This window comes from Lithobates pipiens, unplaced genomic scaffold (genome assembly GCF_037356315.1).
Source record: "Lithobates pipiens isolate NorthernLeopardFrog02 unplaced genomic scaffold, aLitPip1_a1.2 Scaffold_13, whole genome shotgun sequence".
NCBI lineage: Eukaryota > Metazoa > Chordata > Amphibia > Anura > Ranidae > Lithobates > Lithobates pipiens.
In genome coordinates this window covers 156,036,565-156,053,200 of record NW_027507718.1, presented here as the reverse complement: position 1 = coordinate 156,053,200, position 16,636 = coordinate 156,036,565, and the positions used below count along the sequence as shown (strand labels likewise).

Here is a 16,636-nt window from a genome sequence, read left to right as displayed (position 1 = left end):
TTCAGAAACGAAGAGAGAACAATCTCTATTGTAAACTGGAGAAGTGCGAGTTCCATCGTGAACAGGTTACATTCCTGGGCTATGTAATTTCCACTGCTGGTTTTTCAATGCACCCAGAGAAACTTTCGGCAGTCCTACAGTGGCCTTGACCCATGGGTTTACGTCCTCTGCAGCGTTTCCTGGGCTTTGCCAACTACTATCGGAAGTTTATTCGTAACTTCTCGTCTCTGGTCAAGCCTCTGACTGACATGACTCCGGAGTCCATTAAGGCCTTTGAGACTCTCAAGGCTGCCTTTTGTTTCTGCTCCTGTGTTGGGACATCCTGATCCTATGTTGCCTTTTATCCTAGAAGTTGATGCTTCTGAGACTGGAGTTGGCGCCCTTCTGTCTCAACGTCCTAACTCTGAGAGCGCTATGCATCCGTGTGGCTACTTTTCCAAGAAATTGTCACCTGCTGAGTGCAATTATGAGATTGGTGACAGGGAGCTGTTGGCGATCTTTTTAGCCCTGAAAGAATGGAGACATCTCCTTGAAGGTACCACTGTGCCCGTTCTTATTCTTACTGACCATAAGAATCTTACATTCTTGTCTGAGGCTAAGCGACTCTCTCCCAGAAGGGCGCGATGGGCTCTTTTCTTGTCAAGCTTTAATTACATTGTCTCATTCTTACCCGGTACTAAGAATGTAAGGGCTGATGCCTTGTTACAACAATTTTCCTCCACTTCCAAGTCAGAGTTGGTTCCGGTTCCTATGATTCCTCCTGATCGTATCTTAGCTACGGTTCGCACCAGTCTTACTTCTCCTTTGGGTGACAAAATTCTTGCTGCTCAGGTCCATGCTCCTCCTGATAAATCTTGTGACTGCTGCTTTGTCTCAGAGAGTCTCCGTACTGCAGTGCTCCAGACTTATCATTTTCCCAAGGCAGCTGGCCATCTTGGGAAGAATCAACTCATTTGGGCCATCTCCCAACAATTCTGGTGGCCTAGTCAGTGGGCTGATGTTACTGCTTTCGTAGCTGCCTGTCCCATGTGTGCTCAGAGTAAGAATCCACGACACCTTCCAAGTGGGCCTCCTACAACCCATATCCAATGGAGAGAGGCCCTGGACTCACCTGTCTATGGATTTCATTGTGGAATTGCCCAACTCCCAAGGCAACACTGTTATCCTTATTGTGGTTGACTGGTTCTAAAAAGATGTGTCATTGTATTCCACTTAAGAAGTTGCCCACCTATAAGGAACTGGCTTCCATTTTTGCTCGGGAGATCTTTCGCTTACATGGGCTACCCAAGGTGATTGTCTCGGATAGGGGCAGTCAGTTTATCTCCCGGTTCTGGCGAGCCTTTTGTGCACAGTTGGGAATCCAGCTTGCGTTCTCTTCTGCATATCACCCGCAGTCTAATGGGGCCACAGAACGAGCCAATCAGTCCTTGGAGCAATTCCTACGTTGCTATATTTCTGGCCATCAAAACAACTGGTCTGACCTATTACCTTGGGCAGAGTTTGCTCACAAGAGTGCCTTGAATTCTGTCTCCCGATTGTCTCCATTTATGGCGAGTTATGGTTTCCAACCTTCCATGTTGCCTGACTCGTTTGTTCCGCAGAATATTCCTGCATCTCCGTGGTCTTCGTTCCACTTGGGTACAAGTCCAGGAGGCTTTGCGTCATGCTAATGATAGGTAAAGACGCCATGCTGACCGCAGACGCCTGCCAGCGCCTTCCTACCAGGTTGGGGACAGGGTCTGACTGTCATCTCGTAACCTCCGGTTTCGTTTTCCCTCACTGAAGTTTGCACCTCGGTTTATTGGGCCTTTCCGTATCCTTCGCAGGATTAACCCAGTAGCTTATGCGTTGGAACTTCCTCCTAGTATGCGCATCTCAAATGTGTTTCGTGTCTCCTTATTGAAACCGTTGGTCTGTAACCGATTTACCACCTCAGTGCCACGTCCTCACCCTATTCAGGTTGAGAACCATGAGGATTATGAGGACTCCCGTAGGTTCCGTGGGCGCATACAGTACCTGGTGCATTGGAAGGGGTACGGTCCGGAGGAACGCTCCTGGGTTTCATCCTCTGACGTACATGCCCTGTTCTCCTCCGCGAGTTCCATAGACAGTTTCCCCTCAAGCCCGGTGGCCCTCCGAGAGAGAGGGGTCATGGGGGGGTACTGTCAGGGCTGGCTTAGCCCTTCCTCCTCTGGGCTGGCCGCTCAGCTGTCGGCTAATTGCCAGCTCTCTTCTCTCTTCACAGTTACCAGCTGTTTCCGATGATGCTCGTCTGTCCTGCCTATTTAAAGTCTCCAGCTCATTTCTCCATTGCCTTCACGTTTGGTCACATCACTAGAAATCATCTCCTGCTGTTGTTTCAAGACTGGCTTGTTAACATCCCTCCTGGCTGATTACCCGATCTGGTTTATGAACTTTGGACTGGCTGACTACCCGATCTGGTTACTGGACTCTGGCTTGCTTGACTACGCTTTTTCCTATTTACTTTTTTATTTTTTATTAATAAACAAGTGTGATTTGATTGTACTTCTGTCTCCGTCTGTTTCATGGTTCCTGATAGTAACAACGTGATCGAAGAAGGATGCAAAGCTATTAAAATCCATTGTATCATTCATCAACAAGTTCTCTGTGCTAAACATCTCAAACATGATCATGTTATGAAACCGGTGAAGACTATTAATTTTATTCACTCTAAGGCTCGGTTCACACAGGGGGCGACGCGAGGCGACACGACTTGCCATGCCGCGACCTGACAAGTCGCCCCCGTTCTGTACTACGGAACCGTTCTAAGAGGAGCGACTCGAGTCGCTTCGACTTAGAAAAAAGGTTCCTGTACTACTTTTGGGCGACCTCGGGCGACTTGCATTGACTTCTATACAGAAGTCATTTGCAGGTCGCCGCTGAGGTCGCTGCAGGTCGCGGCGAGGCAAGTCGGTGTCGCCTCGCATCGCCCCCTGTGTGAACCGGCCCTAAAGCCCTGTGCCACTGCCAGTTTAAACAATTTCTACTGGACATCCAGGCTGAATACGAAGATGTTTTATATCACAACGATGTAAGATGGCTCAGTCGGGGGTCTCTCTCAGAAAGGAAATTGGAGAATTCTTGAAAACAAAGGGACAACCGAAGCAAGAACTATCTGATCCGATTTGGCTGGCTGATTTGGGGTTTCCAGTTGACATAACCAAGCATCTGAATGTACTGAACATGAGTCTTCAGGGGAAAGATACAGCGGTGAACCAACTTTATTCACACCTCAAAGCCTTTGGAACAAAGCTGCAACTTTTCATAAGGCATTTGACACAAACACAGCCCAATACTATACATTTTTCAGCGTTGCGGAAAATAATGAACAGTTTTCCACAGGAGAATATCAGTGCGCAAATGAGCAGGTATGCAGCAGACATCACATCTCTGGCTGGGGAGTTTAAACAGCGCTTTCAGGATTTTGCAGCTATTGAAAAGGGGATCAGCCTTTTCTCCTCTCCATTCTCTGTTGACCCCGATAATGCTCCAGATCAGCTGCAGCTCGAGCTCATTGAGCTGCATTGTGTCAGCGAGTTACGCAGTTGTCAGCAACAGCTCTCTCTTGTGAACTTTTACCGCCAACTGGATAAGAGCCGGTTTCAAGAGATTCGAACATTGGCTAAGGAAATGCTGAGCTTGTTTGGCTCAACATATATGTGTGAGAAGACATTCTCTGCTATGAACTTTAACAAGAACTGTGTGAGGACAAGACTCAGTGACTCTCATCTGCGTGACATTTTGTGCATCAAAACCACTGCCTTTGACCCAGACCTAGCAAGTTTTTTTTTTTTTAATTGAGATGAATATATTGTAAAATCTCAGTTAATGTCAGAGGATGATCGTTCCTGGCTTCTTCTGGTGTGCACACATGAGCTGCATTGTGGTGACAGTGGATCTGGATTCTCAGGGGACAGCAGGTTAGCCCAGTCACATTAACTGCAATGTAAAGTCTAATGTCTGCTTTTCATGTAGCACAGCTGTCCTGACTGTGAGAAATTGGGTTTTATACTGCACTGCCATATTTCTCACAGAAGTGCTGCATGAAAAAGGAGATGCCATCAATGTCAGCAAACCCCACTTTTTTTCTATTTAAATCACTGGATCACACCATGCCTGGAGCTGAATCACACAGGAACGCACTGTGCGTTGATGTGCAATTCACGTGCAGGTCTGTGCAGTGCAATTTCAAGCTCATTCATTTTGAATGGGCTAAAATTGCAATGCACCAAAAGTAGTGCAAAAAGTAGTGTAGTGTATGCACTACTTTTTGAAATGCAATGCAACCAGATCACACGATCCAGGGCTGGCAGGGGCAGGGCAAACACACTACGTTTGCAAACCTGTGTTTGAGGTTTCATTGACTTTTCATTGGCACCTGGTGCAGATCACAAAAGTAGTGCATTATTGCGTGCAGGTTGAATTTTACAGGAATCCACAGCACATTTCTTCGCAATTCAGATGCAGCCATGGTGTGAACCACTCCCTTAGACATATTACTTCTCATTAAAAGTTTAGATTTTTAATTTTTTTTTTAAATGGGCTTAGCTGACATGGCGTCTTCTTCTTTTTCATGTAGAACTGTTTTACTGTGACAAATTGGACAGTGCAGTTATGAACGCAGCACAGTATCACCTGCATCTTACACACAGTCATTTTAGACTAACCACACCTAATATTTAAGTGTAATTTAAACCATGTCCATTTTCCAGCTCCGCGTAGCGCATATTTTTTAATTAGCCATGCCCACAATTTAGCCTTTATGTATACCCTAGACCCTTTATAGGGGCGGAGCCAGAGGTGGGGCTGAAGGAGAGACCAGGGGTGGGGCTGAAGGGGGCCCCGTCAGGTAGGCTGTACGGGGCCCCATGATTTCTATCAGCGGCCCTGATTATGAGCCTAATACTTTTAGGGCTAATCCCACTCTGCTCCATCAGAGTTGCTACTCAACCTTTCCTTGTGGGCCACTCCGGGGGTAGGAGGCTTTAAGCACATTTTATGCAGTGGTAGACTATGGAGCTTTGCAGAAATTGAAAAATTTCCCTAGAATGCTGTTTAGATATCTACAGCTTAGACATGTGGTGCTCTTGCAATTCCCCACTTCTATCATCATGGAATCTGACCCCCTGGAATGTCTCTTGATATTCAGGGCAATGAGAAAACCCTGTTATCAATACTCCTTCGACTCAGACAAGTGTTACTATGTTACTAAAATGGTCTCAGCCATATAGGTTTATTCAAGTGAAATTTCTTCACTGAGCTTACCATACTCCTGTTCCATTGGTCACCATATAGCCTACATTTAATTCCCTGTGTACTAGATGTCAACTTGAAGAGGGTATGTTCTATCACACAGTCTGGACCTGCCCTAAGCTTCAGCTCTTCTGGACCTCTGTCCTGGATGCTATTAATACGCATGACATAGCTTGGCGTAGAACTGGGTCGGTATGTTAAGTTATGTTATGTTTGTTTTCTTTGCCTCCTTCTATGGCCGTAGGGAGATACTTCTCAAGCAGAAATGTCTCCTCTACCTCATACCGTAGCCTCCTGGTGTGCAGCCATCAACACAGTATTACCTTTGAATAAGTTGACCTCCAAAAGTCGTAACTGTCCTAAGAAGTTTGACAAAATCTGGTCCACCTGGATAGATTCCTAAGGCACATGTGACTCTGCACTTGTTTGAATATACAGTATTCATGTTATATATTTTGGTCTCTCTTCACTGTCCCATTCCTTCTTCCCCCTTTCCGTCCATTTTTCCTCCACCATTTCCTTCCTCCTCCTTTCCATATTCTCTCCAGCTGCTCCCTCTTCTTCCCTCCTTTCGCCTGCTCCTCCCCCCTACCCTTCTTCTCTTTTAGGCTGGAATGTTTTAGATTCACTGCTGCAACCCTTGGTCTAATATGTAGCACCTGTCTGAAACTAACTGCCTTCTAATTTGTACACCTGCAAATCTTCTGTAATTATGTTTCTGCTTCACTGTACCAAATACAATATCCTGTTATCCACTGCTATATTGATTAAAACAGCCACACTTGTTTGTAACTGTTTTGCTTATCTCAATAAAATATTTCTGTGAAAAAAAAAGAATTTTCCAAAGGAACACTAATGGCAACAGAAACCTGATGGGTAAAACCTCTCTACTTTTTTAAAATTTTGGATAGTGTAAAGGAGGGTTATAACCTGTAAGTATTTTTTGTTGCCATATATGTTCCATTGGGGAAAGTATTTTCACTTCCTGTTCTATAAACCAAACCCTTAAGTGAGGGGAATTCGCTCTAAAATGAGGGAATCCCTGATTGTTTCAAGGATGACCAGAGCTAAAACCTCTATTATAAAAGTTCCCCTCTATTACTGTTCTGGGGACAACCTAAAATTTGGGATTGTCTTTCACTTTCACTTTTGATGATAATAGTAAACAGATACAAATAGTTCTAATTTTTCTCTAGCTTATCCAAAACAACAACAAAAACATGTTGGCATTAGTTATACCTAAGGAAGTAGGATTAGCCCTCTGAGATGATCAGTGCTTTATTGGTTGGCACAAAGCTTGTCAACCTTATTCTATACCTTACAGGACAGCACAGGTGTGTCCTCAGTAGTGTGCTGCTACTACTCCTTAAAAGTCCAAGCAGCAGGCTAGGAAATGAGGGGTGACTAAATGAAAACTCTGCACATGCTCAGTTTGGTGTATATTGCTAGAATTTTTTTTTTTTTTTGGGAGGGTGCATGTGATCAGCACTGTACAGACAAAGGGTCAGAGGTCATGTAGCCTCATAGGACAGTCAGAGGAGAATGAAAATTCCTCCTACAAGCTTTATCCAGTGCTCAGCCAGACACTGATAGAAGTCACAAGTCTGCTATATATAGATGAGGAGAAAAGGTATTTAGCAGTTTATATTTACTTAAATAATTGCATTTCCATGTTCAGTGTATTTAAGGGAGACCAGATAAAGTGAATGCAGGGTCCTGGGTTTAGTGATACTTTAAGAGACACTTAAAAATAAATATGTCTGCATGGACTGATCCATTAGAAAATACACCATACACACACAAAGAATGAATTAATTCCAATTTTCTTAATGTTTTAACTTCCAGGGAAGAAAGTTCCTTGGCGATCTCTTAGAAGATGGAAAAATTATATGGCAAGAGAGTGGACAAGCATTTAATTCTCCAAGTGCATGGGCTACACACTGCAAACGACTAGTTAACCCTGCCAAGAAATCTGGTTGTGGATGGGCTTCTGTCCGATACAAAGGACAGAAATTAGACCAGTACAAAACTGCCTGGTTGAGACAGAATCAAATACATGGCTCAGTTACTGAAGGAGTAAGTATGACCTGGGTGCCTATCCTTTAAACTTGTTTTGTGTACTATATGCATATTAAAGGAGAAGTACAGCCAAAGTTCATTTGGCTGTACTTCTCCCATGGATCACAGGAGTACAGTTCTTTTAGCACTCCTGTAATCAGTTTTCAGCGAGAGAGTGGGCTGAAGTCCGCTTTTTGCTGACATTACAGATGTCCATCCAGGTTCCGCGTCATTACAACCACAGAGACTAGATCCGCCAGATCCCTGGACAGGCTCAGTGAGCTGCTGAGAGCCTGAGCCAGCCACCCCCACCCCCTCCACAGCCCAGCGCTCCAGTGAGCCAGGAGGGGCAGATCTCTGCTCAGGAAGCTGTGAGAACCGAGTGATCGGTGGTGTTCGATCGCTCGGTTCTCAGTGTAGAGGGCCCAGGGGGACAGATGCAGCATCGGAACGATTCTGCATCTACCTAGGTAAGCATGAATTAAAAAAACAAACAAACCCATACTTCTCTTTTAACTAAGATATGATTCCTGTAGATTCCATTAAGTGAAGGGGAGGAAGACGAACTTGAAGAGGAAGAACTGGATTCTCGATTTGGAAAGATAGTTAACGTGGAACCTGCTAACAGCAATAAGCCACAGGGTAAGAATTATGTACTATATTGGGCAATGTGGACCATGATTCTAGAGATGTTTGTACATGTGAATAAAAACAAAGTTTTTCTATTCTTTGCTTAAATTTACTATGTATACTTGTTAAGGACTTGGCCATGTAACATACCTTCTTACATGTCCATGTGGGTTGCAATACATGGGCATAACCACTAGGAAATTAGGACTAAGACTTTTCAAACACGTTAACAGATTTAGGAAAGGTTACAAGCACCACAGTCTTTCTAACCACTTTAGACTCTACCATGGGGAGGGATCCGAGTGGTTTGACATTCTGTGGTATAGACAAAATTTAGGGTCATTGGAGAGGAGGTAACCTTAAGGGGACCATCTCTCGAAATGAGACCTAGTGGATTCATAGTCTTAGAACAATGAGTCCATTGGGGTTAAATATCAAACCTGACCTCAATTGTTTTCTGTCAAATTGGTAATTTTTGGTTGTAACAGATTTGTCCTTTATGTCATTTATATCCAATCTGTTAATTTTACTTCACTTTTCATTTTATTTGAATTCTATTTTTATCTTGATTTCTCTTCAGTTTTATTTTAAATTTTATTTTAATTTTTATTTTAAATTTTATTTTTATTTTTTATTTTATTTTGAATGTATTTTTATTTTTTATTTATTTTGAGTAAAAAAAAAATATATATATATATATATATATATATATATATATATATATATATATATATATATATATATATATTTATTTTTTAACTTTCATTTTATTTCTAATTTTTTTTTAAATTCATTTTTTTACATTGGCCGACTGGGGTGGGGGTGACCATTTTTTTGTATATAAGGACAGATCTTCTATGCGGAAAAAATTAGGTCCTTAAAGATGCCCTGTGGGAGAGCGAAACTCAATGCAATTTCCAGTTTCAAGTCCACCTGACGTCACTTCCGTTTTTTGGTTGGAACGCATGCCAGCAGCAGCAGGGGGCTTTGCGAGTTCTAACGAATTTTTCAAAAGTCACAGGACCAAAGGTGAACTGGCCCAACTCTCAGTTGCTGGCCATTGATCCAGTTGCCAAACAATTGGCGTCGCTGGATCTGCAGCTTGAATGGGTGGAGGATTTTACATATCTAGGAGTAAGAGTATCAGGAGATGCCAAGGGATTTAGCCCACTTAATTTAAACCCAGTGGTTTGCAGCATTAAGGCCAAGCTGAAAGCATGGGAAAACCTCCTCTTATCCTTAATAGGCCGAGTGAATCAAAATGAAGATGCTCCCTAAACTTACTTATTTGTTTCGCAATTCTCCACAATGGATTCCCAGCTCCTTTTTTTGCGTAATTAACCACTTCAATACCCAGCTATAGTCATCTGATGGCCACAGATGGGATCTACCATCCTGGGTGGACGTCATATGACGGCCTCGGTATTTTGCCACTCCTGCGGGGGCCCGCAGCGCGGCAATCATGGATGAGGTGTGTCCCTCGGATACAGCCCATCCCCAATCTGTGTTGTTGCCAGCCCCATCCACCCCCCCGATACTTGTGACCGGCCATGCCCAATCACAGCCCCTCACATGTGCTGTGCTGTTACAGCGCTTGTGCACGTGCAGAGCGATGATCGGGGATGCGGCTTGTCACCCTGACACAGCCCAATCCCGATCGCAGTAAAGAGCCAATGTAAACAGAATGTAAACAAACCGCGGTAACGAGATGTTACCGGGTTCTCCTCCTCACACACTGATCGTGTGTGAAGAGGAGATTGCGGTAACATCTCGTTACTGCCTAGTGTACACCAATCACACACTGATTACCCCCCCAATAAAGAGGACCTGTCACCACCCATCAAAGTACCTGTCACCACCCATCAAAGTACCGGTCATCACCCATCACAGCCCATCTGAGTACCCGAGTACCTGAGTACCTGTCCCAGCCCATCTGAGTACCTGAGTACCTGTCAGCCCATCTGAGTACCTGAGTAGCTGTCAGTCCATCTGAGTACCTGAGTACCTGTCACAGCCCATCTGAGTACCTGAGTACCTGTCACAGTCCATCTGAGTATACGGGTACCTGAGCACCTGTCAGCCCATCTGAGTACCAGAGTACCTGTCCCAGCCATCTGAGTACCCAAGTACCTGAGTGCCTGTCCCAGCCCATCTGAGTACCTGAGTACCTGTCCCAGCTCAACTGAGTACCTGAGTACCTGTCACAGCCCATCTGAGTACCCGAGTACCTCAGTACCTGTCACAGCCCATCTGAGTACCTGAGTACCTGTCACAGCCCATCTGAGTACCCGAGTACCTGAATACCTGTCACAGCCCATCTGAGTACCCGAGTACCTGAGTATCGGTCACAACACATCTGAGTACCCGTCACAGCCCATCTGAGTACCCGTCACAGCCCATCTGAGTACCTGTCACAGTCCATCTGAGTACACGAGTACCTGAGTACCTGTCCCAGCCCACCTGAGTACCTGAGTACCTGTCACAGCCCATCTGAGTACCCGAGTACCTGAGTACCTGTCACAGCCCATCTGAGTACCCGAGTACCTGTCACAACCCATCTGAGTACCTGAGTACTTGTCACAGTTCATCTGAGTACCTAAGTACCTGTCACAGTCTATCTAAGGAACCTGTCACAGTTCATCTGAGTACCCGAGTACCTGTCACCAGCCCGTCGGAGTACCCGAGTACCTGTCACCAGCCCGTCAGAGTACCCGAGTACCTGTCACCAGCCCGTTGGAGTACCCGAGTACCTGTCACCAGCCCGTCGAAGTAACAGAGTACCTGTCACCAGCCCGTCGGAGTAACAGAGTACCTGTCACCAGCCCATCAGAGTACCCGAGTACCTATTTGCAGCCCATGCCTCATAGAATACACATTGGGGTGTTTGCTTTCCAAAATATGGTCATTTGGTGGGTAATTCCATGGTCCTGGTGCTCCAGGACCTTCAAACGTGTGATAGGTAGGAACGAAATGAGATATGTCATTTATGCTCCTAGAACGCCTGAAGGTACCACTTCCATGTTGGACCTCTGTATATGGCCAGGCTGTGTAAAAGTCTCACAAATGTGGTATCGCAATACTGAGGAGGAGTAGCAGAATGTGTTTTGGGGTGTAATTTTTGCTATATGCATGCTATGTGTTAGAAATATCTTATAAATGGTCAACTTAGTGTAAAAAAAAAAAAAAAAAAGATTTTAATTTTCTTTCCACGTTTTCTGAAGACTTGTGTAAAAAAAATAACCATTCAAAAGACTCATAATGCTTCATAGAATATACTTTGGGGTGTTTGTTTTCCAAAATGGGGTCATTTTGTGGGTAATTCCATTGTCCTGGTGCTCCAGGGCCTTCACAAATGTAATAGGTCGTTAGGAAATTAGAGGTGTCATTTATGCTCCTAGAACACCTGCCGGCGCTCCCTGCATGCTGGGCCTCTGTACGTGGACGCGCTGTGTAAAAGTCACATGCTTTGAGTTAGAAATATCTTATAAACTGACCACTTTGTGTAAAAATAAATTTGTTTTCATTTTCTTTCCACGTTTTCCGAAGACTTGTGGAAAAAAATTAACTGTTCAAAAGACTCATTATGCCTCATAGAATATACGTTGGGGTGTCTGCTTTCCAAAATGGGGTCATTTTGTGGGTAATTCTACTGTCCTGGTGCTCCAGGGCCTTCACAAATGTAATAGGTCGTTAGGAAATTAGAGGTGTCATTTATGCTCCTAGAACCCCTTACGGTGCTCCCTGCATGTTGGACCTCTCTGTGTGGCTAGCCTGTGTAAAAGTCCCACACATGTGGTATCGCCATACTCGGTAACAGTTGCAGAATGTATTTTGGGGTGTAATTGGAAGTATGCACATGCTGTGTATGAGAAATAACTTGTTATTATGACAATTTTGTAAAAGAAAAACAAAAAAAAAACATTCTTCTTTTTCCCAAGAATTGTGGGAAAAAATTACAACTTCAAAAAACTCACCATGCCTCTTACTAAATACCTTGGACTGTCTACTTTTTAAAAAGGGGTCATTTGAGGGGTATTTGTACTTTCCTGACATTTCAGAGCCTCAAGAAATGAGATAGGCCGTCAGTACATCAGTTGTAATCAGATGTGATAAATTTTCAATGATTTGCACCATAGCTTGTAGACTCTATAACTTTCAAAGAGACTAAATAATATCCACTAATTTGGTTTATTTTTACCAAAGAGATGTAGCCGTATACATTTTGGCCCAAATTTATGAACAAAATGACTTATTTGCAAAATTGTATCATAGAAACTAAAAAAAGGTGTTTTTTTTTCAACATTTTCGCTATTTTTTCACTTATGTCACAAAAAATAAAAAACCCAGTGGTGATTAAATACCACCAAAAGAAAGCTCTATTTATATGAAAAAAATGATAAAAATGTTGTTTGGGTACAGTGTTGCATGACTGAGTAACTGACATTCAAATTGTCAGAGCGCTGAAAGCTAAAAATTGGTCTGGTAAGGAAGGTGTATAAATGCCCTGTATTGAAGTGGTTAAACAAACTGTTCTCTTCATTCAAAGTCACCTTAAGATGACTACCCTGATGTGTCCTGTGGCACAGGGGGGATTGGCATTTCCAGACTGTCAGAAATATTTCCTTGCAGTCCAGCTGGTTACAGGGGTTTGATGCCTGGAACGGATGCGTCCAATCCTGCTGCAGTCTTAAAGAGGAAGTAAAAAGACAAAACAAAAAAAATACCCTGCAGGGCAAAGGCATAATGAGCTAGTATGCATAGCATACTAGCTCATTATGAATTACTTACCTGAGATCGAAGCCCCCATAGCGACCCTCATTCATTCAGTGATGGCATGATCGCCGACACTAACGGTGCGCTCAGTGTGCCTGCGCTGTTGTTTATGGCACGCGTGTGCCGTAGACATCGGTGAACATTTTTTGGAAAATATCTCCTTAACCATTTAGGTTAAGGAGATATTTCTTGCACCTACAGGTAAGCCTTAATCTAGGCTTACATGTAGGTTAAAGTGGTCTGTAAGGGTTTACAATCACATTAAGGCAGAAGTGGTCCGATCCCTGGAAGCCTTGTCAAATCCACCCCTGTGGGGCCTTAAGGCTCCATTTGATTTGACTCCCTCCATGCGTACAACCCTGTGGGCCTGGAAAGGAGGTTTGGGTCTTGAAAAGTCTCTCCAAATTTTCCCTTGTGGAATAATACCACTCTACCTCACTTTTACACATTACGGTTCACCGGAACCCAAAATATGGGCCAAATATAGGATTAAACGAATTTCCAATATATTTGTTTGATCATTTCATGTCCCATAATAATGTTCCGTCCTGCTACCTATTTCGGTACCTACAGTTATACCATGCTTTCAAGAGCCAAATACATCCTAATGACACACAAGTGGTTCATTCTGATTTAGAAAGGATTGTGCCTTATGAATGTACAATGAAACTTACATCTGTCCTATATGCACACCTTCTTCTGGTTTCCTCCCCTGAACTGTCGCTGCTCCGACAGAGTTGGACAAATGATATTCCAGGGCTGGACTCTGAGGATTGGGAGGACGTGGGAAATTCCCATTTAAAATCTTGTCTCCTTATAGGACCGTCTCATACAATCTAAAATTGCCCATAGGGCGTACTTCACCCCTTATAGGTTGCATCAAATGAAAGCCTCTCTGTCATCAGAATGCTGGTGATGTACCCAGATTCCAGGGGACTACATACATATTTTCTGGACCTGCCCCATAATCAGTGCATATTGGATTGAAATAATATCTGTGATTCAGGAAATAGCGGGCATAGAAATAACCCCTCACTGCAGGTTTGTTTATTGGGGTTGGTGGAAGAATTGGTCCCCAGGATGGCAAAGAGAACTTTGAATGGACTTCTTCTCTCCTATTCTAGCAAAATGATTACACTTTGTTGGGAAAAAAACAGCCCCCCCCTTCTCTCTCTCTCTATGGAAAACACATGTCAATAATGTATTACTCCTTTACAAAGACACTTATTATCATAGAGGTTGCCCTAGAAAATATGAGTATGGGCCAATCCTCTGTAGTACATAAGCTAAGAGGGTATCCTCCCTCAAGTTGAGGCTATCACTAGTTCCTCCTGCCACCCCTCTCTGTTGCAGGTCATGATATTACTGTTTTTATAAGTGAGCGTGAGCCGACTTAGTTATATTGATATGCCGAGCCAAGATTTTCTACGTTAACTGATGTTACAATGCAATGTACCCCATACAATGCACCCCTGCATGGGTCCTTTTGGAAGTTGTGGTAGGCTACCATCATGTAGTGTTTGTCTGTATGTGTATTATGGTTTATACACAAATAAAAAGATTTAAAAAAAGGCAGGAGCAAAGATAGAGCTGCTACAAGACACTGCATCTCTCAGACCTGTTTCCACCAGACATTCTAAAAAGTCCTCAAAATCCCATAGTTCAAAACACTCACAACTCAGTGAGCAACTTATTAGTGCTTTGCTGAAGCCAGCAAAGTGCAGGCTGCATACGTAAAAAAGAGAGCAGAGTTAGAAACTCAGACAGCACATCAAGGAGCAGCAATAGAAATCTTAAACGCACAACGTGTAAACATGATGTAGCTATGGCAAAGCTAAGGGTCCTAGAACAATCTATCAATGCATATGAAGGTGCAAGTGAGAGAGACAGCATCAACCTAAACAAAGCATATATTTAAGATCCCCACAAACACACTGAAAACTATGTCCTAAGCCACTGCAGCGTACACTCAATGGTTTACAATGCTCCTGACAACATAGAGGTTTCTTCACAGCATCAAATTAACCACTTGCCGCCTGCCTACAGTCAAATGATGGAGGGACGGTGTGGCTATCGTTCTGGGTGTACATCATATGACGGCGCATCAGAACGGGTGCACATTACAGCGATCACTGCCGCGCCATGTTGCTAGGACACAGCGGGGGTCTTTTACTAAAGGAAAATCCACTTTGCCCTGCAAGTGCACTTGAAAGTGCAATGAAAGTGCACATGCAAGTAAAGTCACTGTAGATCTGAGGGGGACATGCAAGGAAAATAAAAAACAGCATTTTAGCTTGCACACAGAGCTTCCACTCATTTAAGATCTACCCCTTAGCTTTAGGCCGCGTACACACGCGCGGACTGTTTGCCCAACTTTGTCCGCTGAACAGTGTTTGGGCGGACAGTCCGCTCGTGTGTGGGCTTTCAGCGGACAGTTTCAGCGGACAGTTGGACGGACAAGGTTTTTCGGAAATTCCGTAAAACTGTCCGCTGAAACCTTGTTTCAGCGAACAGTCCGCTCGTGTGTAGGCTTGTTCGTCAAACAAAGTTGCGCGCATGCTCAGAAAGGATTTTCACGCCGAAAGCTATAATGCAGTGTATAGGACGTCGTATTTTTCGTCCCGTCGTACGTGCCGTTCACGTCATCGCGCACGGTTTCAGCAAACTGTTCGTCCGTCGTGTGTGGCCATGTCCGTCCATGCTAAGTTTGAGCGGACTGTTTGCCGAAACTGTTGGACGGACAAAGTTGGGCGAACAGTCCGCGCGTGTGTACGCGGCCTTAGAGCGACTGCACTTCCAAGTGCACTTTCAGTGCATTTTCAGGTGCACTTGCAGTGCAAAGTGCATTTGCCATTCGTAAATAACCCCCAGCGTGACCCCGATCTCTGTAAAAAGGCGCTGACATGTGTGTTCGGCTGTGTCCAATCACAGCTGGTCATGTGTAAACACGGAAGAGCCATAAATCAGCTAACCTCACCTCACACTGAGAGTATTTTTGCGAGGAGAGCTGATCAGCATCCCCTCACAAGGGTGAACAGGGAAGATAATCAGGGCACTGATCCTCAGTGCCCTGATTACAGGAAAGCTGCAGCAGTGCCACCAATCAATGCCTATTAGTGCCACCAATCAGTGCCACCAATCAGTTCCCCTCAGTGACACAAATCGATTCCCATTACTGGTGCCAATCAGTGCTGCCTTTTAGTGCCCAGTAGTGCCTGCTCATCAGTGCAGCCCATCAGTGCCCATCAGTGCCACCCATCAGTGCTGCCAATCAGTGCCCATCAGTGCCGCCTATCAGTGTCCGTCCACCAGTACAACCCATCAGTGCCCATCAGTGCTCATTGGTGTGGCATAATAGTGCCACCTCTCAGTGCCTATCAGTGCGGCATATTAGTGCCTCCTCATCAGTGCTGCCTAATCAGTGCCCATAAGTACTGCCTCATCAGTGCACCCTATTATTGTCCATCAGTGCCTCCTAACAAGGAGTTCCAGAGACTGAGTGACCTTCTCCTTGAGCTTCAGCTAGTTAAGGCAGACCCAAAACTACCTGGACCCAGTTACCTGGACACTGCCAGAGGGGTAAACCATATCATCTCCAAGCTCCCATATGGATTGCAAGAGAAATGTTCTGCACTAGCGTCATCCTAAAAAAAGAGAACAAGGTTTACATCAGGAACATTGCAGAGACAAAGAACGATCCAATTTTCTCCATGGTACAGTCTTTTCTCACCCTTTCCTAAGAGCACCAGTCTTCAGGGCATTTATAGGAACCATAGAGGCCCAGTATCCATGAAAATACGCAAGAAAAATCCCCCAAAATATATTTCTGTTTATATATGACTTTTTTCTTTGGGCCGTTATAATCCCATTATATTGGGGGATTTTTCTTGCGTATTTCTAT

General features: G+C 44.2%; 1 protein-coding gene across 8 annotated transcripts in view; it reads left to right on the top strand.

Moving 5' to 3' along the window:
• Positions 1–16,636, top strand: part of MPND (MPN domain containing) — a 719,135-nt gene that overhangs the window by 316,648 nt on the left and 385,851 nt on the right. For all 8 annotated transcript variants that reach the window (XM_077475745.1, XM_077475748.1, XM_077475740.1 and 5 more), the window contains 2 exons: positions 7,120–7,350; positions 7,869–7,974. In XM_077475745.1, coding sequence (XP_077331871.1) covers positions 7,120–7,350; positions 7,869–7,974 — 337 coding nt within the window. The remainder of the gene's footprint in view (positions 1–7,119; positions 7,351–7,868; positions 7,975–16,636) is intronic.